This window comes from Numida meleagris, chromosome Z, assembly GCF_002078875.1.
Source record: "Numida meleagris isolate 19003 breed g44 Domestic line chromosome Z, NumMel1.0, whole genome shotgun sequence".
NCBI lineage: Eukaryota > Metazoa > Chordata > Aves > Galliformes > Numididae > Numida > Numida meleagris.
The window spans coordinates 46,011,339-46,036,859 of record NC_034438.1 but is presented as its reverse complement, the minus strand read 5'-3'; the positions used below and the strand labels follow the sequence as shown (position 1 = coordinate 46,036,859).

The window sequence follows — 25,521 nt, the reverse complement described above, 5'->3', positions numbered from 1 at the left end:
TAGTTATAAACTGCAACATGATTGCAATTTATGAACATGATTTAAAACCATTGCTTGATGAGCGTGGTTGGCATGTGAGTTATTGCTTGCATTGCAATACCTTGTCCACTGATAAATGTTGAGATGTGTACACTTGAGTGTAATGCTTACTCTGACCTAAATGATTTTTGGATAGAGAATGCCACGCAGTAACAGCTGGGATGATTTTGTTTTGCTTTTCTGAAGAACTGAGGTATGTATCATGGTAAGTTGACTTTAGATCTAATGCCTGGCTAGGTTATAAGCTTGAAATCTGTTAAGAGTAATATGGTCATTTGTTACAGCTGAGGGATTATTAATTCACTCTCTGTAGTATATCCAGGTCTAAGATGAAACTCATCAAAAGATCAAAAACTAGGAGGACATCAGCTATTGCTATAATTAAAGCTTTGTAACAGTGGTAACAAAAAAAAAATCACAGCCTGAAACTCCCTTGAATGCTATCCTATTAGCTTTCTTTAAAATGCTTTATCACCTTTAAGTGTCAGAATCTCTGTAGTTAGGCACACTGATGAAGTCAGAGGATTTTGTGTGATGCCATGTTGAAGTCAGCACATGAGATAACGTTATTCTGCGTCTTCAATCCTGAAGGTTACCTGGTAAAGAGCATCTTTCCTGAGAGTGGAGCACTGTCTTCTATGACTGGAAAAATAAGCCAGGAAAAAAAACAGCTGAAGTGGAAGTTGTGGTGCTTAAGTACATGGTACAATTGCTTGCATTCATATACAGGAATTTAGTGCTTTAATTTTGCTTTGTCCCAACCATGAGGTATCATAAGCCTGCTACTTCCGTACAAATAAAAGCAGTTAAGATAAGAAGAATGACGTTTCCTCAGGCGTGTGAGGATGTATGTTTTCGATGAGCTAATCTGCTCTTATGTCCACTTGCAAAAGTAAATAACCCCATAATTTATATGGAATGCCACAGGGAAGAAGGGCATTGCTTGTCTCCAGTTAAGAAACAGTTGCACTTCTCCCAGTGTGGTGTATCTGGTGCTGTTTGTTGCGAGGTTGGAGTGCACTTCCTGTAGATTTATTCTAGAGCACTTATTAAAAGGCTTTAATGCATTCTTTCCACAGAGCTGTCTTTTACACTGAGCAGCACTTTTTAATGAGCATCCTTCTTATTACCTGTTATCTGTGTAATGTTTTTGAAGCAAGGGACTACAAATTCAAAGACCTGAGATATGGCGGAGTTCCTGCTTCCCCTGCTATTGGGCAAGACTTTGTCTTCTGCATCAGTACTTCCTTATGTGCTTCTTCTGGGAGGGAGATCAGTTCTGGAAGGAAGCTCTAAAACTGTTTCACAAGTTTATTTGTTCGATTCCCTTATAATTTTTTCCAGCATCCATCACTGAACTGGTTTTTGTACTCATTTGGTACAAATTGTGTGCGTATTTGGTCTACTGTTAAATTACCATATAACCACAGCTCTGTACCAGAAAAGCACATGAAAATGGTGCTTTACTGAGCCACACATAAATCTGAGGAGCTGTGCGTGCAGTGTCTCTCCAGCGAGCGGCTCTGTCTCTGTGCGATCCGGCTGCCGGTGCGTTGGCTCCGGCTGCGGTACGAGCGGGGCGCTGCGCTGCTACGTGAGCGGAGAGGTCCGTGGGATGAGGCGGCACAGCGGGCCGTGTGGTGCCCTGTGCTGGGAGAAGGGCCAGCGGTGGCCGCAGAGGCTGCCTTCCCGAGAGCGGCGAGCGGCGCATCTGCATTCCCCCCGGCACCACGGCGCGGCGCTAACAAACGCGGTTCTGCGCTGGCCGCTGCGCGCCGCTGCGGCGGGGCCGGGCCTGCCGCGGGAAGGTGCCCTTGCTGGGAATCCGCAGAGGCCGCACTGTCCGCCGGAGGCCCAGCGCCCGGGCCCTGTTGGCGGCGGTTGGGCGGCGGTCGGGGCGGGGGCGCAGCTGTTCCCCGCGGAGGCGGCGGTGGGCGGGCACATCCTCGGAGCACTCCCTGCCATTGGCCGCGGCGCCGCGCCGCGCGGCACGTGACCGGCGGCGCCGTAGCGGCCGCGGCGCTGGCGCAGCAGCTGGGCGCGGGCGCGGGCGGAGTGGAGCAGCCGGGTCGGGCGCTGGCGGCGGGATGGAGGTGCGGCGGCCGCGGCCATGGGGTAAGTGCGGGCGGCAGTGCTGGGCAGCTCTCGATTGTGCCGCTTCGCAGCTGTGATAAGGCGGCGGGCGGGGAGGAGAAAGCGGCTTTTGTGGCGAGAAAAACAGGGCAGGGAGAAAGGGCCGGTGCCGCAGGAAAGGGGGACGGGCGGCCGCGAGCCGGGCCGGCCCTGCCACCGGCACGAAGCCACTGCGCTCCGCGGCGAGGCCTCGGGGTGCGCGTACCCAGGCAGGGGGCTCCCGCCGGGGGCGGCGGTCGCGGCCCTGCTTTGTCAGTGCCGAGCGGAGGCTCCACGGGGAGCCGGGCGGCGGGAGGCTGAGCCGCGGGGTGCCAGGAACCGCTGACTTCTTGCACGTTGGTTTAACATCACAAAGAGATGCTTGGGTCCGAGATTTAACCCGAATGCCGAGGGAAATCTTAATAAATAATGTATGAAGCAGTGGGTCCTTTCTTTCTCTTTGTCAGAGGTGCAGCTTTTATTCCGGTAATTAGGTCACTGCCAGCAGAACGCTCCTGCAAAAACCCGTGGTGGTTCTTAGAGGACGCGTATGCAGCCAAATTATTTTATCATTTATTGTCGCAGTGAAGATTGAACATCATTTCTCTTGACCTACACGTAGGACTTCTGGCTTGGGGCTGTAAGGAGCATCGTTCATTTGACAGAATGTTCTTCGAGGGATCAGCACGGCCCATTTTTACTCTCTCGATCTGGGTAGTCATGCACTGACGGATGCCTTTTAAAGGCGTAGCAGGAAACATACAGCTTCTTAGCTTGTGTAGGTCTATTGTCAGTATATTGCTGTATTTATATGAATACTACAATATGGATTAATTTCAGTTTTCAAATACTTTTCCTGCATGTGATGTTTGTTTTGTTGAAAGTGCTCCTTAGCATTTTTCCTACTATTATTGTTTAGTCCTATTCCTATTATTTAGTTCTTTTTTTCCTCTTACTGCTGATGTGGTTAGAAAATTTCCATATAGTTCATCAGAATTATGGTTCCTTGAAACTACATATAAGCACGCACACTGAAAGTTGTTTCCTGCAACCAGGCTCTTCTATATGTTTAAGGAGACTCCAGGTAACTTGGTTTTGCAGCACTTAGTTCAGTGAAATGAAGCACAAAAAAAGTTTGATTATGACAAATCTTTTTCTTATGAAAACATCTTAAGACATTCGCTACCTAGACCACTGCCTAATTTTAGAATAGTGGTTTTCCTGCCTGTCCGTAAGATATAGATTATGTTAAATTTTGATACGCTAGTTGATAAATTTACCAGTTGAAGTACTTGGGGGTCAAGAGGTAAATTGGTGATGTTTTTCCTGTAACATTTTAAATGTTCATTTTAGCAACATAAATATTAGAAGACTGAATAGGTGCGTAGGTGCTTTCACCACTTATTTTTTTTCTGAAAAGAAGATGACAAAAGCATGGCCGTGAGTATGACCCATATTATGGTGGTGCTTCTCCCCTTACATCTTTAAACCTGAAAAAAAAAAGAAAGTGTATGTATTGTTTTGTGTAAGAAGTGAAGTATATCCGCTGAACAGTCACACTCTTAAAAACGGCAGCTTGAAGTATAACATTTCGAATGATTCATGACTGCAGACTTTCCTTAGCATCATCCCTTCATTTCTCTAGTGACATTTCCCCAAACCAGTGTGCAGAGTACTGTGTCACATCTCCTGATACGTGTGTTCTCATAGTATGCAGCATGCGTTGGAAATGCCCATATCTATGGGTTTCTTTACTCTACAAATTCTTACGCTGGATTTCTATTTTAGCTTAATTGGTAAAACATTTATGTTGATGAAATGTAATTACTTTTTCATCAATGTAGTGAAATCTTATTTAAAACAAGGTATAACAAGAACACTGTTAAAGTAAATTAGTGTAATTGAAGACCTCTGGAAGTCTCCACTGGTTGTTTTTTCCAAAATTCACACAGGATCTGTGTGAACACATGATAATATGTTTCCTGCAAGACAAGAGGTCTTCTGTTCCCTGGAAGTACTCAACTGAACCCTGAAGATTACTCCGGTAGATTACCCAGTGTGATGAAAAGCTTCTGTATTTCCTTAATTTAAAATAATACTTTTTTTCTTTTTTAATTAAAACTGATTTATTTTGTTGTAATGCTTCGTGTTTTAAATTAAAATAAGAGAATAAAGGCCTTTTTTCAGACTTCTTAATGGCTTAAACTTTCTGCATTTAATCCTTAAAAGATGATGAGAAATAAAAACTAAAGCTGCATCAGGTCTCTTGCAGTGAGAGCATACACTGTTAGCTATGAATAGCAAAAATGGTCATGCTGAAGAATGAGCGTACAGGATTGTGAATCATCCCTAGTCCAGCACAAGTTATGATTCAAATGATGTCTGGACTGCTTTGTGTCCAACGTGGTATTTAAATGCAAATCATGTTTCTTATTTTGTCGTATTCTGAATGCAGCATGACTAACCAGCTAAGGAACTTCCCAACTCAGAATTCTAAAGGCAGAAGTAGGGTTTTTTTGTTTTGTTTTGTTTTGTTTTGAGAATGTAATGAAAGCTGAACTTGACTGTTCACAGCCTGAAATATGTGAGTTGTGGATTTCCCGAGGGGAGATGGTTTTAAACTGGAAGATTTAGACTCGATATTAGGAAGAAATTCTTTACTGTGATGGTGGTGAGACACTGGGACAGGTTGCCCAGAGAGGTTGTGGATGTCCCCTCCCTGGAAGCATTCAAGGCCAAGCTGGTCTTTCAGCAACCCTGGTCTGGAGGGAGGTGTCCCTGCCTATAGCACAGGGGCTGGAACTAGATGATCTTAAAGTTCCCTTCCAACCCAAACCATTCTATGATTCTCTTTGTTTGCTCTAGTATGAATGTTTGATGGTAATTTTTGGTGAAATCCTAAATGTGGTAAATGTGGAGTCATTCCTATTTAACACACATACAACAAATATGACAGCCATAAAACTTCACCTGTAACAAAGGAAGGTGTCATGGTTTTATGATTTTCGGTTATTGGTATTCCACATCATAACATCATGTAGTGGATGTACCTGGTTCTCAGAAGAGAAGGACTACTACATTCCCCACGGCACTTTGCTCCTCTGTTACCATTTTCCAGCCGGAGGGAAAAGATAAAAGCTCACAGTATAAAAACTTGCGGATCACGAGACCTCGTCCCTTTTTTTCCGCCGTCTCTCGTCTTGGCAGCACCTCGCTCTCCAGCCGTCTTATCGTCGGTAGTAGCGTAAGGCCTACCTTGATTTTGGGACATTCTCTCTCTCTGTATTGGATTTATCAGCTTAAATTGTAATTATATTGTATTATAGTGTGTTGTTTTGCATTCCGATATCGCATTTAGTAAATTAGTTTGTTTCTCCTCAGATTGATGCCGCTGTTCTTTGCTCTCAGGGCCACCTCCCTACCCTTTTCCCCTTTCCCCTTTTCCCGAGACGTGGGCCCTTGGGTCCCCCGTCCCCTTTGTCACGGAATCGGGCCTAACGCCCGTAAACCGTTGACAGAAGGGAAGTCCTGATTTCACATCAAACCACCACCTTCATTCTTCTCCTTGTCATGGTCTTTTGAAGAATGCAAAGAATGTGGACTGCTGCTTATTTTGGCACCTTCATCAGCCAGGCTATATTTTGGTTGGAGGAGCAGATGATGCTTCTCCTTACAGTGATTCATGAGTGCAGGCCAAGAGAATGAGCTGTGAAGAATGTCATTGCTGGGACAAAACATACCGCATTCTGCACTGCCTGGAGTTGAAGGTGCTGCAGGTTGAGTGCTGTGAGTGATGAAGCTTCTGCAGACTTTGAAAATGGGATGGACTATAGAATTTGCAGTGTACTTAATCATGTTAGTGAACTTGAGGAGCATTGTCTGAAGAATATAACAGTGGATGGAAAACTCTTGTCAAATTACAAATTAATTCAGAGAAGAACAGAACAGAAAGAAAGACCCCACAAAAAAACACCCTTTGCCTTATTCCCTAGTCAGAAGGATTTAAGAAGGTCAGGTATACTAACACTTGTGTGCTTTGTTCCACTGTCCACAAAGATGACCTTCATGAAGAAGTGGATAGAAGATCTAAGAAGAAAATCTTCTCAGTGCAGGTGAGGGAAAGTTGAGCATGGCTTCCTTTTAAAAGGATTAGCTCTTTCACACATTGTATTAAGATATCTGAGAATGGCTTTTCATCTAGCTCTACTTTCTTCTATATGACCAAAAAATGCCCAGTAATTCAGTGCACCTAATCTAGGGATTATTATTTTTGCCAGTTTTCTATTTTAATTATTTCAAATTTATTAAAAGGAGTCATGTTACATAACTTGCAAATCACTTTTTGATATCAAAATCCTTGCTTCTGAAGCAAATTTTTGATCAACTAAAGAACAGTTTTCCTTGATAACGGATTTCTGTTCCTTGTTGCATCTTCTCTGATGGCCTAAGCATGCGAATGCAGAATGAAAGATAACATGTACAGAAGATGAAAGGTCTGGTGTTCTAAATATGGGCTTTTCTAATTCTGCACTGATTAATTTCTTAATTCTGGCTAACCAAACCCAAAGCCTTAAAGTGCTTTCAGTTTCCTCGTTGCTTTTGTCTGTACCCATAGCACAAGTGAGGAAGAAAGTAATGAAGTAACTTCTGCTACTGACTAGAAGTTACAAGGTTTGTTCTTCAGTGCAGGTAGGGGTCCAAGAACTTAAATGTTGGCCATAAAGGCCATTTTTATAAAGTATAGGTCTTTTGCAAGTAAAAATAATATACGCTGTCCAATGTGATGCTGGAGAAAACAGAAATGCAGTTTTTGTGTGTGTGAAAGAATCAAGATAATGGGCTTTAATGACCTGAGGCTGATGGAATTTTATTCAGTGAGTACAAAAGACAAATACTGATGCCTGTGAAGGATAAGGGTTTTTAAAATAGCATGTCTGGAAGTCTTGCCCCAAACAGAACTGCATAAGATGGTCTCTGGCCTACTGATACTCATTGTGATAAATCCTTAAACACAGCACGTGGAGTACTGATGCCATGCCAGCCCTGAACAAGGACAACCAGGAGGGTATCTATGCATAAGCCATATTGGAAAACCTACTAAAGGATTTAGACAACAGAAAAATTTAATTATTGCAAGTCAACATATGAGTTTGATATGTTCCTAGAAAGAATGGCCCCAAACCCCTCACTTTATTCTCTTAAGTATATTAGTAAAGGTAACTATAGAAATTGTAAATTTAAGGCTGAGATTAGTAAGAGGGAGGGCTGGTTTACTGTAGAACAGCTGTGCTGGGTTTATGCTCCTGTCTGTCAACCTTACCACTCTTTTTCCGGAAGAGTCATATAACAGCTGCTGAACCATTGTGGTTAATGACCTAGCATGTTAAGTTAACCGACACCTATTTTAGATTACCTTGGTAGTCATGCAGTAATCTGCAGTGGTTTAGCAGCTGTTACATGAGCAGCTGAGCCTTTCTCTCTTGCTCGGGTGGGAAGCTTGTGTAGATGGGAAGGGCAGACAGCTGGGGGAAGGCACTGTTACAAGCATGCCAGCATTAGTGCTAATCTGTTTCAAGTCTTAAGGACTATTAGACTTGGCATTTCAAAAAATCTGTTTTGAAATGCATTTAAGCTAAACAAGTTGGAAGTATCTCAAACATGCTTAAATGATACTATGCTGTGTTTTGTTGTTGTTGTTATTTTCTGAATTCAGTGTAATATGCCAGTGAAAAAACAATTCCCCATTAATCATCTGGGGATGAATGACAAAGAGAAATTGATGGAATGGTAGCAAATAGTAGGAACACAATTCTGGGCTTAGGACAGTTAGGTAATATTTGCATATATAGAAAGAGATCAGAGTTGATAATCTTTTCCAGCATTATTAAATTATAATGTAGATAATCTATGAACTGTAGATATAGCGATTACAAATTCTTATATCGAGAAGATAAACTACATTGTGAAAATTCTGCAGTTACAGAGTACAGGAGCACATCTGCTTACCAGTAGTGGTGGTAGTAGAATGCTGACTATATTGGGCTATTAGAGATTTGAACATCAGATTTACTATTTTCAACAAAGTTCATAATCCAAAATCAGCAAAATGTACTGGAGTCCTAGCTGACATCAGTGTTGTTTGGACTGGCTTTATTGAAGAAAGTAATTTCGCTTTTTTCACTGATTTTGTTGTCTGAGATAGCTATACAACTTACCTGCTAACAAAATATTTGTATATATATTGTGTGTGTGTATCTATATATCATCCTCATGCAGTTACAGTAAGCATGAAAATAATAATTAAACTGAATTTTTTTTAGTACTGAAACAAATAGTCTATGGCAGAAAATGCTGTCTAGCCTTCAGACTGCAGTAGTTCTCTGTCTGCATTGTTGAAAGAACACATGGTAGGGTTTTATGTTTCTGATTATTCTTTAGCCTCTTCTGAAAAGGCTAAGACAAGTTGTTCTACAGAGGTTACATTGTAAAATTGTATTCTCTGGTAATAATTTTAGCTTTTAAGGATGAAAAAACAGTCATACGAGTCTGAAATATTTTCATAGAAAATTAATGCATCACAAATTGTTGAGCTTAGGGTTCTTAAGTAAAACCTCCAGGGCTTTTGAGTGGATGTGCTTACTGATTTCAAAGAAGAAAAAAAAAAGGTTCTGATCAGTTAAAAAAAAAAAGTGTAAATTTTTAGAAGGTACTGGATGTTTTGCCTGCTTGGGATTTGGGTAAAAAAAGAGCGTATGTAAATTCCTGATTCCTGGGCACTTGTTACTTTTGTAGTTTTTTTCATGTGGAAAAATGTGTATCTTAAATTCTAACAGTTAATATGTATTTAGGCTTCCTGTTAATTTTTGTCATAGTGTGTGAAAGTGTTATATCTAGCTTGAAATTCTTTGATGCACAAATTCATACAGACTGCTAATTCGGTACAAGATGAAATTCTTTGTCATAATTTCACTTACTTTGATAGGAGATGGAGAAGATATACTTAATGCTGAGAATATGGGTAAGGGAACTAAGAAACTTGATTTTAGGTGCTTCGTATATCAAGAGAGTTAAATCTTAAAGCTGCTGTCTAGAAAAGGGGGTTGTCTCCATTGTTCCATTTAAATCTTTACCTCTCTGCAAAGTGGAAACAGTTTTGGTGCAAAAGGGAGCTTCACTCTGAAACATGGAAGTGAACTTCCTAAAGATGTGTTGATTTCAGCATGCCATGTGTTCTCCTTTGGGCTGAATAAAGAGGGAAATTAGCATTAAGAGTACAGAATTCTTACTTCTTCCTTCCACTTCCCAATGTAATGGCCTCATACATGGAATAGAGAGTCATTTATTCTTGATTCAGCTGATTCTGGCCCCGAGTGTCTCGAATGTTTTTGTGTACATGTGTGTTAGTGCAAGTTCAGGCTGATGGGCCAAGTGTAAATAATTCTGTATTTTACTTAGCACTGGTGATGTCATCTTTGCTGTGAAAGATGGGTTATGCGGCTCTGAATCCTGTCTGCCTGAGGAGAACCCAGAGTGACCACTCAGGGCTTCCAAGTGACAAGGTTCCAGTTTGCAGCAGCAGATCTAGTTATTTGTTCACAAATGAATGACCTTAGATCGTACATTACTTCAGCTGATACTCTTTATGCTGCTCCATATTTAAGCTGAATTTTCCTTTAAATTGCCAGAGCTGTTCAGCTGCTGTCTTCGGAGTTCATTCCTTCATTCATCTTTCTCCACATTCTTCTTTGCATTTACATGTCTTGTTAATGTGGTTAATTATCTTAACTTGAGGATATTTGAGAGAGAATTCCTCTGTGAGTAGAGAAATTGGAAGAACCAAGTATTTTTTTTATCATTACTTGTACTTTCATACTGATAATGAATTAATATAATAAGAAATAGTTATTCTAACTAGAGTAAACATCACTGCCAAAGACATGGGACACTGCAGCTTCTGTTAATTAGATGTAAATGAGTAAACATGGTAAACTTGAGTTAAAACCAATAGATTCTATCAATATGGACTTGGTAGTTAAGTGGATGGTTGGTATTGATCTTACGGGTCTTTTCTAACCTAAACAATTCAACGTAAGTGATTTTGTACTACTACGCAATATTTGTTTATAACTGTTAGAGTTGAAAATATTTTCAAGTTGTCTGCCTTTCTTTGTATTTCTGCTGAATTACCCATGTGGTGTGTATTCTGAAAAGTTAAACTTTGGATGTTGTTTTTATTACTAAGAATGGAAACTAGTACTTGCATGTACTAAGTGGATTGGAAGCAGTCTGGAGTTTTTTGTTTTTGTTAACTCTGCTTACCATTTAAGTGAAACTATCTTGTAGTGAAAGTATAGAATTTGTGGAATGAAGTTTAATGTTTCATATTGCCTTCATTGCTCTAAATGTGACATCTCCAGTAAAGCATTGCCAAATTGTGAAAAATAGATGTATTTGGAATATTTTTTTTCAATTGTTGTATGGTGTCGTGGAAATCACAGTTCCATAAATGGTGGGCCTTTTCCTTGGCCTGTCTGTGATGATGACAGATATTTAGGGCATGATTTTTTTATTGAAAAAGAAATAAACTAGGTTGCAAACTAAATTTGCAACCACTTCTGTTATTTTTTCTTCCTGACTTCAGTGGTATATATTGTTCCTTCTGTTTTTCTGAGTTTACATTCAAAAAGATTAAGCATAATAAGCAAGTTATATTGGGGAACTAAATCAAATCTTCTAGCATAATTTTTACCTAACTTTTTGTTGATTTGATAATTCAATTAAGATTCATCTGGAGGGTAAATTTGATTACATAAGGAGTTACATAAGCAGCGAGGTCAAAGGTTTAATGAGTATACATGGAAAATGTTCTTCTGTTAGTGCAGTTTTCAAGATGGCTTGCTAGCTGTATTTGCAGGATGTTCCAGAGATGTAAGAAATTTGCTAAATAGTAGCTTTCAGTTGTTTCATCTTTCCAAAGTGTTACAGAAAAGAATCTTGTCCAGTGAAGTTTTTGTGTTTTTCTCTTTTGAGTTACGGGTTCTGTACTTAGAACATTCTTACTATGATATTGGAAGGGTAACTCATAAGGGTGCTTATATGAATTGGTGGGCATCCTTTATTCTGTTGGAATGACTGATGAAAAAGAAATCAAAAATTTCAACTGTAAAGAACTTCAAAAGTGGTTGGTTTTAGTTGTTTGTTAAAGTTGTTCTTTTTTTATTTGAAAAGCATTACTGAAAATGTGTGTAAGACCTATTATTGCAGTCACTGTAAAAGCAGGATTTTTTTTTATGACCTATATACCATGCCTTTCCTACACTTGCTCTTTGTATTTATCATACAGCGTGTCTTAAGAATAATCTTTCATCTGTTTCTTCTGTGGTGCAATACGATTGTGTCTTGTGTTGGAACTGCATGTATATTTGCTTTAATCTTTATGCCTTGGAGTTGTGTTTTTGTTGTTTTGTTTCTTTTTAATAAAAGACTTGATTACTGCTACATTTATTCTTTTTTCTGTTAAAATTCTTTATTATTTAAATCTACATTAATATGTGCTATTCCGAGGAATTTGGGGCATTTGTGGCTTTCATTTCATAAAATCTGTAGGCAGTCAGCATCTTGTAGCATGTTATGCTTCACAGTGCTTGTTAACTATGCATAGATTTCTAAATATGGCTTATTATCTCTATGGTTTCTCATTGTTAGAATTGAAGTGCTAATAGTAAGGATGGTATTGTATGATGCTGTGATTTTCCTTCATGTAGTCTGCCTTTCTCTAATACCTAATGCAGTCATTAGTGAACTTCTTTCGTAGACTTAATCATGTGTATCAAACAGAAGGCCACTGGAAAAAGCCTTTGAGATGACAGTAGTAGTTTGGGTTTATGGTTTTAAATTAATGTTTAGAAAGTTGGGTGGTAAATGGAAATGAGATAGTTTTATGGTTAGGTGAGGTTTTTTTTGTTGTTGTAAACTTTTTCAGAAAACACTTAGTATTTTCTCTTATTTTTTAGGTCTGAGGGTAGCCCAGGATGGCCGCAGCTTCTTATGATCAGTTGTTAAAGCAAGTTGAGGCATTAAAGATGGAGAACTCCAACCTTCGGCAAGAGCTAGAGGACAACTCAAATCACCTAACAAAACTGGAAACTGAGGCATCTAACATGAAGGTATTGCAAGTTCTCTGTGCATCATTTGTTGTTGCCTTTTGTATTTGAATGTTTTTCAATGGACTGGTTGTTGTACAAATTCTCTGTGTTTCTAGAGTCCTACAAACCTTCTTTTGTAGGCTGTGTAATGGAAGACTGTGTTGATCAGATTTAATTGGTAAAGTGTACTGATTTTTTTATTTGGAAATTAAAATATTTCAAAACTGTTTTTAAAAACACCTTCCAGTTCTCCTAGCTTCTTTTCTGTTTTGTCATGATAACCACGACCATTTTATCACTGCTGTACTTCCCAGCATGAAGTCATGGGAGAGACTGGAGATTTTCATTATTTTAAGGTAAGTTTCATGTGTTGGTTTTTTTTGTTTTGTTTTCTTTTGTTTTTTTTACTGTTGCAGTACTTACCACCCCAAAAAGAAAAATTCATTTTAAAGTAAGACCACAAGTCACCTCTCCCAAGGCCTAAATTCAGATTTAAAAATGTCACCCTGATCTGCCCATCTAATATTTAAGGGCTGTGTGTAGGCTTTCAAAGCCACCTATCTAGAAGGAAACTCTAGACTCAAATGGAATTAATCGGGATTTTAATCAGTTGGAAGATACATAAATAACTGCATCTGTATGGTAATGGCACTTAACAAGGCAGAATTTCACAAGCATTCTAGGTCAGCATTTATACACTACGCTTTCTGAACTGACAAATCCTACTTCTTTTTGCTAGCAGTCAGCAGAACTGATTCATAAGCTAATATAATAATGTTGGTCACTCCAAAAGTAATGCCTCCTTTTTATTTCCATGGAAACTACAACAGATACAAAGAGCACAGTAATGCTTTTTGATGGAGCAAATTCCCAGATACAAATCTCTACTTTTCAAAACAGTCACCACCATTAGCTATGCATTTTTGCGAGCAATGAACAACAGCCTGCATGCTGCACTCATAACAATCTGCACCACCAGAGGTGACCCACTGTTGCTGTCACCACTGCTGAGCGCACCATCCACTGCCTGGTCTCCATAAATGTTCAGCAAGCATCGATCAGCATCAGTGGGTGCCATTTTTTTCTGCAAGGAGGGATTCAGTGACACACCTTTGCTTCACATGCACTGCCTTGTTGGACACCACTGTGTCGGACTGCCTCTCTGCTACTATCTGTCACATGGCAGCAAAGCGTAACTGAATATTTTTGGGGAAGGTTCAACCTCTACTGCCCTAGCACCAACAGTGTTATGAAATAGTAGGCATTACTTTCAGAGTAGCTCTCGTACTACTATACAGTGTAGGCTTGTTGTGAATATTAAACAATATTTGTATGTCCATGTCCTTGCTTTCCTGTATTCATATCATAAACTTATTGTTACCTTATAGCTGATCTTTATTTTTAATAGTAATCTGATAAATATAACAAAAAAAAAAAAGATGAACTTCCTCTGGCATGTAGATTGATCTCTATACTCACATATTTGGTTCTGAATCACTGTAATTAGGTATAACATTGTTTAAAATAAGTACTATTTTTAGTTACATATAATCGTTGCATTGAAAAATCCAAATGGCTGTGCTACCTAAACTGTAATGAAATAGTAGTCCTTCACACATAAGCTACTTGGAACTGTGTTTGGCATTAACAACTGAGAAAACCTGGTTTTTGTTTGCTTAATTATGTATCTGAGAGCTTTGTTATATTGCCTTTATTAAAGTAGTATTATAGCAAATCAATTAATCAAATTCTTTCTCTGCCTGTCATTGCGGTCTGAAATAAGGGAGTGAAGAAAAAGAGTTTGAAAAAGGGAAAAACAATTTTTTTTTCCTTTTGTGTAGATAATTAAGTTCCCAGTAACTCAGAGAACAAGGCTATCTGTATCAGCTGGTTTCTAGGGCATTAATTTGAAATGTGGAACAGCCTTATGCCTTTACTACAAATGTGGCAGACTAGCAAAGTGAACGTGGTTATATTGCACTCTACAGAAATGTGTTTATATGTGTATTCAATGTAGATACCTCATTTTTTTTTCTCCTTGAATGCCGTCCTGGATATAAGGAATTTATCCTAAACTCCTTTCAACTCAAGTATTAAATTTGGTTCATTTCTTTAAATTTCAGAGGGAGATGGAAATTGTTCAGACAAATCTGATTCATTTTTTCCATGCTCTATTAGAAAATCCTGGTCAGTTCTGTTTGTCATGAGTGCTTGCTCCTGGACCTGAAGCAATTTCTTTCTCTTGTTTATTTTAAATGTATTTGAAAAGAGTAGAAACCTTGCCTTAGCTTTTGTTGAATTTGAAGATTGTTATGGGAATCATCTTGGGCACCAGAGCCTGTAGGTGGGAAAAGGTTGAGAGTAATGGCAGGATTCTGGTTAGTCAGGAGATAATTTTAGTTTTCTGAAAAAGAACATGGTTGCTTTGTTCTACTGAAAGAAACTGCTTGCTTCATCGTTTGTATGGTTCCAGTGCTGTGATTAGGAATAATTAAAAGAAAAGTAATTGGAAGTAACAGGGAAGTGTAGATGGAAAATCCCTTGGCAACCATATAATTAGTTAAAACTCCAAATACTTGGAAACACAAATCCTTTGGGATAGCGTGTAGGTACTGCAGACCCCTGGCACCTTCTCCTGCCAAGTGCAGTTCCAGATATTAAAGGAAGAAGGGAAGTGATAATGAGGTAGACAAGATGTGCTTCTGTGACATTATGTGCAGTGTTGTTATTTTTACACCATTTCAATTTAGTAGGATTATCTCGTAGTGACTATTTGGACACTTAACAGCTTTGCTTATATTGACTATTCTGCCTTATACTCTTTAATCAGTCATGGAAGGCAATTATTTGGAAGGGCATTTTAGAGACAGTATTGAATGATTTTAAAGAAATTGGTTCTGTAAGTAGTAGCATTAAAATATTGTGCAAGTATGCCTCATTTTTATAATCTCTCCTTTTTCAGAAATGTAGATAATCACACTGGAATTAAAAGCTTAACATGAGCTCATCTCGCAGATGCATTTATTGTAAACTACTACTGACCTATATAGGAATAATGTTTGAATGCTTCATTTTTGAAGCTAAATTTCATAATTAAAAGGGAAATTTTTCCTTTTGTTGACCAGAAAAGCATGTGAGGGGTAAGGAAAGATGAAGATGTTATCAAGGATGCCAAAGTTACTAATAAAACAGTATATGCTTTGCTTTTCAGTTTTGTTGTCTTAAAGATTAACTGTTCAAACAAAAGAAATCCCTCGGAGTACTATAACTAGCTTGGGAAATTCAGTTGTTACTGTTGGCTTATTCTCAGATGAGAACTACAGCCGTTCTGTATGATAAAACATTCTCTCTAAATAAACAAGTACTCCATTTGGTGGCCTGTTAAATAGTTGTTGGCCTATAAGTGCAGAACAGCACTTTGAGTGTGTAAATGCAGTTAGTAAGCGTAACCACATATAACACAGACTATGGACAAATTTAGGAACAAATAGACGAGAGAGTTCATTTCAAAAAAGGCAGTCCATTGCTGTACTACTTCTTGCCTGTACATGTAAAGCGCTCAGTTCGAAAAAGCCCTCCATTTTTAAGACACAAAGTGAACACTGTCCTGCCTGATTTATATGAAGAACAGGTATTTTTCAGTTGATGGTATATAGTTTTTCGTGTAATATCTAGTTCATGTCAGTATCGTTCCGTGTATAAGTATGTGTAGTTACATTCAGTTTAACTTCAAGTATTCAAAAACGAGCAAAAGTAAAGCTTACGTCATACTTGATTACCACATTATCTCCCTCTGCTTGGATTTTACAGTAAAATGAGTATTGTGTGTTGCCTTGTGCAAGAAGACCAGCTTCAGCATTTGCACAGCTGTGTGGGCATAATGTTCTCCCTTTCATCTTTATATAATACAATTAAATTTATATTCTGCGCATTGTTTTCTAGCTCATTGAATATCCTCTATATTGTATCCATGTGTATTAGCACAAAATAGGTAGAATGTAATTCAAGCTGGTATGGATAATGTCTTTTTTTTTTTTTTTTTTGAGAAGCATTCTAACTAACTGAATATACACAGTAAAAAAAACAAAGCAGTGGTTCCATTATCAGAAAATCATGAGCTGCTTGTTCATAGTTTGGCATTTGTTTACAGAGTTATTTTCTTTAAAATTAAAGATTTTAATTATAATAATTTTCTGTGGATTTTTCTTTTTTGTTGTTTGTTTGTTTACAGAATTCGCATTCAAAAGATAAAGTACTAGAGAATTGTGATGCCCAGTGTGGGCCCAAAGAGTGGTTTATTTTTGACATGGATAGTATTGTGTGGAGTCTTTTTTCTGCAAATTAGACAGCAAGGTAGTAAATCTTGTGATGCTTTATTTTATTGGAATAGACTTTGGCAAAACAGAAAAAGAAAACTGTTAAGATTTTTTGAGCATTTTGATTTTGAATATGTTTGTACACTGTTGAGGTAATTAAATGTGGCTGCAAAAGAAATTTTAAGCCAATGAAATGTAATATCCCAGATTTATTGTAAGGTTTTGTGAATAGTTTGTCTGTTTAATAAACTAATACGTAAATTAGCTGAGTTAATAGTAAAAGGTATGCTGGACTGGATGGCATGGTGTGTCTTTCATTTTTGTGTCATGCTGGATTTGCAAGAATATGGGAAAGCTTATTTCTTAACAGAATGGAGTGTGATTTTATAATTAAATATAATTAATTTGTATTTTATTTTCTCTGTAAATAAAACTTGCTATTTTATCCTTTAACAACTATTTAAAGGAATAAACATACAGATCCTTAGCAGAAACAGGAGACTGACTATCAAGATGGCAACTTAAGAGAAGTTACAGTAGCTTGATTATTTCATGAAATAGAGGGTATCTTAAAAATGTACTGCTTCCAATTTGGAGCTTATTAGTGTAAGTTTGTTTAATAGAAAAGGATGATTGATGTTCAGAGTGTTTCAGAAGCAAACTTCCAGTGTTCCAGAATGCTGTTACACTTTTTGGACATGAATTTTTTGTTAACAGCACGTGTGAGCAAGATTTTGGGATCTGTACGCCTTCAGAGTTTCAACAACAACAACGAATGCTCATCTTTTACCATCTAGTATACCAGTTAGTGAATCATATTTTTTAAAAAAATTTACACTTGCAAGACATAAGATAGCAGATATTACTGTCTCCCTTTATTCCTCTTGCGCACATTTTAAGGTTTGCTTTAAAATGGGTGCTGGGAGAGAGTCTTTAAGAATGCATCACTGCTTTTATCAAATGTCTCTTCAATTACGTAAGCAGGTGATTGCATTTTCTTTTAACTTGTTCTTCATTTAATAGTCTCTTGCTTAGCCATCATTTTTTGTTACTTAACCTGGAAAACCTGCTTTGTTCTATACAGTTGTCTCTGATCTTCAGCATTAATGATCCTCATTGTAAAGCACAGTAGATACCAAGAGATATTTTTATATCTGGCAGAGGAATCTATTTAAGTGAATCATGATAAGCTGTGTGCTTACAAATTAGAATTAGAAGTCTGTCAGCCTAATAGAACCCCTGAAAAACCGAACCAGCAGATTTTGTCATGTGATGTTTTTACGTGTGTGTGTGTGGCACTGTGTCTGTCTTTCGTCTTCTTTCTGTCATGCTGGATTTTTGAAAATAGGTATGTACACACTGTGCATCTATTTGCATATAAGCTTCTTCAGGTGTATGATAGATACATACATACTAGATACCTGTGTTAGTAATCCCATCTTCAGTTATCTGTTAACAGTTTTTATTCTAAGATACCTGAGATTGTATATTTTGCAGGGAATACTTACTGTGCCATATAAACAGGGTTTTCCCATCACTTTCCAAAGAGGAGAGTGTTTGTAGCTTCATCTGGCCTTTTGTCTTGTGTCTTTGGAGAAAAGATTTAGAGGACATTGAGGTGCTGGAGCAGGTCCAAAGAAGGGCAACAAGGCTTGTGAAGGGCTTGGAGAATATGCCCTATGAGGAGCAACTAAAGGAACTGGGGCTGTTTAGTCTGGGGAAGAGGAGGCTGAGGGGAGACCTTATTGCTCTCTTCAAATACCTGAAAGGTGATTGCAGTGAGAGTGGGGTTGGTCTCTTCTCACTGGTGACAGGTGACAGGACAAGGGGAAATGGCCTCAAGCTGCACCAGGGGATGTTTAGGTTGGATATCAGGAAAAACTTCTTTACAGAAGGGGTTGTTAAGCACTGGAATAGGCTCCCCAGGGAGGTGATTGAGTCACCATCAAAGACCATGAAAGTGTTTAAAAACCATTTGGATGTGGTTCTCAGGAACATGATTTAGTGGTGGGTTGTTAGAGCAGTATGGTAGGTTGCAGTTGGACTTGATGATCCTTAAGGTCTTTTCCAACCTGAGTGATTCTATGATGAGAACAAACACTAGAATATTTCAGCAAGTCATGCAGAAATAAAAAATATGTTGAATGATGCAGAGATACAGAAGTGTTCAGTATGCAAAGAGAAAAACACATGAGAAAAGATAGATTTGATTTGAAATTCCTATTAGTGAATAGGCTGCAGGTCATAAGAAAACTGGTATAACTGTGAAATGTTTGTATTTGAATCTTATATTTTAGCATGTTAGGCATTTCTTTGTCCATTCTGTTACGGATTAGAATATTAGCATTGTTTCCAGAGCTATCCCTGGAAATCTGATTTCCAAGTGATACAAGGTATCTGATACTTTTTGGTAAGGGGTGAGGTCATGTGAGAGCTGCTCTGCAAGTGATGTCTCCTGTGTCATTATGTTGGCCTGTGGTGTCAGAGGTGGATGTTTGTGGTAGGGCAGTAGAGGTTGAACCTTCCCCAAAAATATTCAGTTACGCTTTGCTGCCATGTGACAGATAGTAGCAGAGAGGCAGTCCGACACAGTGGTGTCCAACAAGGCAGTGCATGTGAAGCAAAGGTGTGTCACCGAATCCCTCCTTGCAGAAAAAAATGGCACCCACTGATGCTGATCGATGCTTGCTGAACATTTATGGAGACCAGGCAGTGGATGGTGCGCTCAGCAGTGGTGACAGCAACAGTGGGTCACCTCTGGTGGTGCAGATTGTTATGAGTGCAGCATGCAGGCTGTTGTTCATTGCTCGCAAAAATGCATAGCTAATGGTGGTGACTGTTTTGAAAAGTAGAGATTTGTATCTGGGAATTTGCTCCATCAAAAAGCATTACTGTGCTCTTTGTATCTGTTGTAGTTTCCATGGAAATAAAAAGGAGGCATTACTTTTGGAGCTACCTACACATAACTTAGTGAGGCTGTAGTTGCTTAATAAACTAAAAACAACATAGTGATGTCTGTGCAGTAATTGTACATACGGAGCTTAGTGTTAGTTCCCTGTTACACAAAGAACATCTCAGGGATCATGTTTCAAAATTTTCAGTAACAGTAACTTTAGTGCAAAGTTAAAAAACAGAAGTAATGGCAGGAAAAAATGATACTCACCCAAGTGTTCTGAAGCAATTTGAGTATGAAATTTCTGAACTGTCAACTGTAAGGTTGTTCCTGTTCCACCCTCTGTTCTTCAGCATTTGGGAAGATTAGATATGACCGCTTTGGCTTTAAGAAAGAGTGGATTACAACCTAAGTAATAGGAGAAATTATTTCTCAGAGTGGTGATGAGATCAAGATGCTTAAAACCATAGTCATCCAAATGATTTCCCATCTGTCAGCAGTCTTCATCAGTTTGTCAGTTGGTCATTTCTTGTCTGTTCATAGATCATAATGTTCCTTTATGGTAGGTTCCCTTCTTGCAACAATTCATCAAAGCATATCTTCTTAGTCAAAGTTGCTTTCCTATATTATCCGCACTATGCCAACTCTATTGCTCGAGAGTTGGGTACCCATAGCCCCTGGGATTCTTCCCCAGCATGTTTTCACATGCTTCTGTATGTTTTCCTTTCTTTGTTACCCATTAAACATAAGGATAATGATACACTTTCAAACTGTAGAATTCAAACTGAAGATGGTTATCTTTTTCTTAATTTTGCTGTCATGTTGCTTACCAGATTTTTGTGTATATAACCTTCCCTCAAGATCCGTTACTTATTTAGTTCTTCTCATTGTAACGACCACTTGTACTTGTCAATGGTCAAGATTTATATTATATGTATAGAATAGCCTTGAGGCAAGCATTATAGGTGATGTGATCTCACTTTTTAAGAAAACTTCCTTAGAAAAAATGCTGATGTACAGACCTGCAAGACTGATACTTGTAATGACCATTTTGTTAGAAAACAGATTAAAGAGTAGACTGCTGTTGGGCAAAGGGTTAATAAAACTTTGTTAAAATATGGCTTACAGACCTATGAACCATTCATTGAGTTGACAGTGTTGGCACTAATGAGTTCACTTGGATTTCTGAAATGAGTTTAGTAGTGTCCCTTCATCAGAGAAGAACCTAAACTGATTTGGAAAGGTCTTTGACTAGCAGCTGAGTTAAAGATGGAAAATAATGAGAATAAATGGTTGATTTTTTTTTTTTTAAAGGTAACCAGCAGTGACCTAGTGCGATGTCTGCTGTGACCTGTTTTGTTCATCTAATTTGTAACTTTTTTTGGAAAAAAGAAAAAGGGAGAAGTAAAAGTTTGACAGTGACTTTCATTATGGTTAAAAATGAAAAAGGAGTATGAAGAGCTTCAGAAGTGGTATTGAGTGAAGAAATACGTGCGAGATAAAATTCAGTTGAGTGCTGAAAGAATGGTTTGGGGATTAGTACCACCAGAGGTGAATTTTCCAGATGTTAAGGGCTGGAAACTGGGAAGAAGGATATACCAGTTAAATGAGCGATCTGACTTGTCATGAAAGGACAGGGTTTGCATTTTTGCTTCTGTTTTTTTTTTTTTGTTTTGTCTTGTTTTTTTCCCTAACAGGGTCGTGCTCTCTTAAGACTGGTTTGAGCAGAGCATCAGAAAGAGGAGAAAATTTGCCTCCCTTCTAGAACTCCTGAACATTATGAAGGAGGGGGGCCTTCAGAGGCTCTGGATGGGATGGGGGTTGGAGGGGGAAAAAGGAAGGATGTGACCATAACAGCCTGGAAGTCATGGCTCAAGAAGAGAGCCTAAGAAACTGTCATGGAAAGTAGGAAACTAAGAGGTCTGCCGGGCCGGTGATGGGAACAGTCTTTGCTCGGAGCAGGTAGCAGTGCCCAGCGTGTGCTCCAATTCACATCTGCCCTGCGAGGATACCATAGCACGAGGGAGAGTTGTACTGAGACTCAAGAATAACTAATGTGTCTTTTCAAGTAACTTTTTTTTTTTCATTTAAATGGTGAATATTTTTTATTATAAGGTTTGCTTATTATCTTGATTTAGTTTAGCTTCAGGTTTTTGTTTTAAAAATTTTCAGTCCTATTTGTGAGCTCAGTAGAAAGTGTTATTTAGAAGGTCTAAGCTGGTCACTGCAAAGCTCTGAACATCTTGATAGTAACAGAGTCCCTAGTGCATTATTTCATGGAAAAGGTTTATGTTTTCTTCTGTGTGTGTGTGCGTGAAAATTTGCACTCAACACTATGTTAGTTGGGACAAAAATGTATGGTAATTTAACTTTGTAAGTTCTGCGTGAAGTTACACTAGGATAAATCTGTCATAATAAAAATTGGTAGGTGTGGAGGTTTGTTTCCTTTTTTATTTTTTCCCCAATATGGCCCAGTAGCTTTGTTATAGTTTACAAAGCAGTTACAAATCATTGTGATCATATTGTGAGGTGGATAACTACACTTCTGTGAGACTGTTGAAATACTACCATTTCTTGTATCTTTCGGTTCTAGCATTTTGGTTTTTTTTCTGTTGTCCTGATTCTGCCTGTGTATATATCTTAGAGTTTTTTGGAGAAGGATCCTTTTTTACCTTGGATACAGATGAGAGCAAAAAAAAAAAAAAAAAAAAAAAAAACAACCCTTGTTTTTCACTTGCTACTAACAACCGTTAAACATAAATTTTCCTTCCTTAATTAGCCTGTGTGTCACCAGCTAATGAGAATCTTCTAGCATGCTCTTCATTTATTCATTGCCATGCGAATAGTGTTCCTCAAAAAGTGGTGCCCCCATTGAATCTGTCGTCGTCTTGGCATTGTTTCCATGCATCATCCAGCCAACTCTTAATAAATCAACTTCATTTTGCCAGTGATTTTTTTCAGCATTTTGACTGATGTGGCCAAAGTTAAAGCTTTTTGTACGTTGTAATTTTGGCTCTTAGGAGTTGCTTGTGTGGTGCTGTGTCCACTGTTGACTTAACGATTCTTCTCCTAACTTCCATTTTTAAAAGGTTGGTTTGATACATGTTCCATCTAGCACACGAAAGGCTTTGTTTGGATTTCTTTGACAGTTCACTGAATCTTGTTGTGGCTTAGCAGAAACAAATCAGTGCAGACAATAAAGGAAAATATAGAAGAAACTAAAAGTTTTGCAGAATGACTCAAGTAGTGAACAAGAGGAGCTTGTGTAGTAAATTTCTTGATTTTGAAAAGGAATTGTTGGGAGGCAATTAATGAATCAAAAGCATAGACTGAAGCAATTTCTGTTAAATACTTGTTTTATGATTTTTCAGAGGTGGGGATGGTGCAAAGAATCTGACCCTCCAGTCTGCTCTTTCCTTGTAATGTAAATTGTGATAGTGAAGCAAACTATAAAACCATAGTAATATATAAAATTGTTTTTACTTTTTATAATGAAAAAAAAATCACAGAAAAGAAGACGTAAGACATATTTGAGTTTGTGCTCTTGAAAACAAAGGCAATGCCATGTTTAAGATAGCTGATGCCACCCATATTTTGTCAGCTCAGCTGTACACACGGTGATACCGTTTTACATACTAAAAAAAAAAGACCCTGCCAAAGTTAGCATGCGTCATGCTGACAGTAAGGATGAAAATACACTGTTCTATCAAATAAAGTGTTGTTTTCTAATTCACCTCTGCAAATGAATTCTTTAAATGCAGATTTTCATGTGTATAGTGATGTTTAGAGTCAGGAATGTCTCTTGAAAGTTACTTTTTGACAGAAATGCATTCTTCAGGAAAAAAAAATCATATGTTTTTATCAAAAATGTTTTATTAAAAAATAGACTTTTAACCTACCATATTAAAAACAAAGTACAGCTATGTCCTCTTCTGTCAGCTGAATTTCCTAGCTGGCAGACAACATCTCCTTGATAAGCTGTGGTCTCTCTGAGTGGGTAGCGTGCGTCATTGAAAAAATCATAGTCAGACACCATAGGCAATGAGTTGAGGATACTGGGATATAATTTAATGCACATTCAGAGATATAACTCTCATTTGGCATTGTGGCATCTTAGAGCTTAAAACTCATTTATGTTTGGTACAGTATAATAAGTATTTTAATTCAACAATAATGAATATTTTGCTTTCAGTGTAACTGAACTATGTTTTGTATTCTAAAATAATATTTTGGAATTTTAAAACTCACTGCAAGTTAGCAATCTCTCTAGCAGTGCAGTTGTGCATGTACGTACACTTCACTTTATACATATTTAATAAGGGACAGATTGGGAAATAGAATAGTAGCGTGGGATCTTACTGCTTAATAGTCATGTCCTCTTCCAGGTGGTTGACCCTGTGGGTATTTGCACATATCAAGAGGTATGTATATACTTTTACTGTTAGTGAAAACCTTTTTTTAGCTTTATACTTAGCACATTCTGCACAACAGGCATCATGAAAAATGAACAGAAAGTGATGACGCTTGTTTTGTTCTCTAACTAGTGATACTAGCTCTCCACTTTTGGCTCAAGTCTGCATTATTAAAAGTGTAAATCTAATAAATGTTGGTAGTAAACATATTTTTGTATTGAATAAAAATACTGAAGCATACTTGTTTTATTTAACTGTCTGTAGGAACGGTCTTATTGTACGTGGTAATAGTAGAGTTGTCTAATATGAAAGCAAAGTGAGGTGTGAATAGTCTTACTTGCAAAGACTGTTCACGTGGAGAATGAATTCTTAGGTGCAGGTCAACAAAGTACTGGTTACTGTATTTTTTACCTCCTATGATCTTACAGTGACATTGATCAGTTTATTCAGGCAATAAAGAAGCTGCAGTGGTATTGTATTGAGTTAGATTTGTCGTTCGCAGTTTGTTGTTATGTTTTTGATTAAGCATTTGCAATTGCAATGATTCTTCCAGAATCCAAATTGGCTGGAAAACTGAAAAAAAGTTTTTTCTAAAATTTCGGTGAAATTGAGCTGGTGATTTTTTATAGTTACGGATGGTATCTTAGACAGTGTTCTTTCTGAGCCCAGAATAAGATACTTTAGTTGATCTGACAGCAGATTTGCGCTAAAATCTTGATATACTTTGATGTGTAGTTACAGCAACTGACAGCTCTTGAGCATGGTGGCATCATGTAAATTACTTTCTTTTAGAAAGTGACATTATTTGAAATGAAAATGAACAGCATCATTTCACATAAGAAATGCTTTATTCTTTCTAAAAGGTTAAAAGTTGAGGTTGTTCCACCTCAGTCAGCAGTACTGTCATCATTGTGATCATTTGGATTTGATTGTAGGGTCGAGCAACCAGAGCAATTGTCTGACACTTCAGCCAATTAGAAGGGCTCCCACCAGCCTTGATTAAGAAACAGTGTAAATTTCCAGATTATTCAGGACTAAAAGGTCTTTTCATAGTGCTCACACAGACCATAGATTCAGCTATGAAAGGTCATGTTAGACCCTGAATATCTATACATGAGCAGAAAATAGTATTCTGATTTGTCCCCTTACTGTTACATCTAGTGCTTTTGTTGAATTTGGGTGATGGTTTTGCTTTCAGTATGTTATCTCTTTTTCTGTCCTTTTATAACTGTAGTAAAAAAGAAGTCACTTTCAGTTTGAAGTCCAATTGTATGGTGAGTTTTCAGTATAGTATATTAAAAACATAAGTATAATTACTGTCAGAAATATTCTCATTTAAAAACACTGATGATTTGGTTAAAAATAATTATGTTTAGTCATTCACTGTGTACTATTCCTGTCGTGTATGGTGCTGAGACAGATGTTCAGTTACTGTCTGAAATTATAAACACTGCCCATGTTTTTGCAGTTCAGCCTGTTTTTGTCCTCAAGTGTTAGTGATATAGTGGCAGCCATACAGGTAAATGTAGCCTAGACTCGTGCTTCCTTTTAAAAGACCTAATAAATTCCAAAACATCTTCTTTGCTTAGTCTTCCAACTGATAT

The 25,521-nt window shown here is 38.0% G+C and overlaps 1 protein-coding gene across 17 annotated transcripts in view; it reads left to right on the top strand.

The window, feature by feature from the left end:
• APC (APC, WNT signaling pathway regulator) overlaps positions 1 to 25,521 on the top strand; it is a 100,075-nt gene that overhangs the window by 19,296 nt on the left and 55,258 nt on the right. For 6 of the 17 annotated variants that reach the window (XM_021381543.1, XM_021381542.1, XM_021381551.1 and 3 more), the window contains exons 2-4: positions 12,165 to 12,317; positions 12,611 to 12,652; positions 23,891 to 23,926. In XM_021381543.1, the coding sequence (XP_021237218.1) occupies positions 12,183 to 12,317; positions 12,611 to 12,652; positions 23,891 to 23,926 (213 nt within the window). In that variant the 5' untranslated portion in view covers positions 12,165 to 12,182. Of the gene's footprint in view, positions 1 to 2,056; positions 2,155 to 5,632; positions 6,264 to 12,164; positions 12,318 to 12,610; positions 12,653 to 21,202; positions 21,600 to 23,890; positions 23,927 to 25,521 lie in introns of those variants that run through there. The other 11 variants (XM_021381548.1, XM_021381550.1, XM_021381541.1 and 8 more) reach the window with 10 other exon arrangements.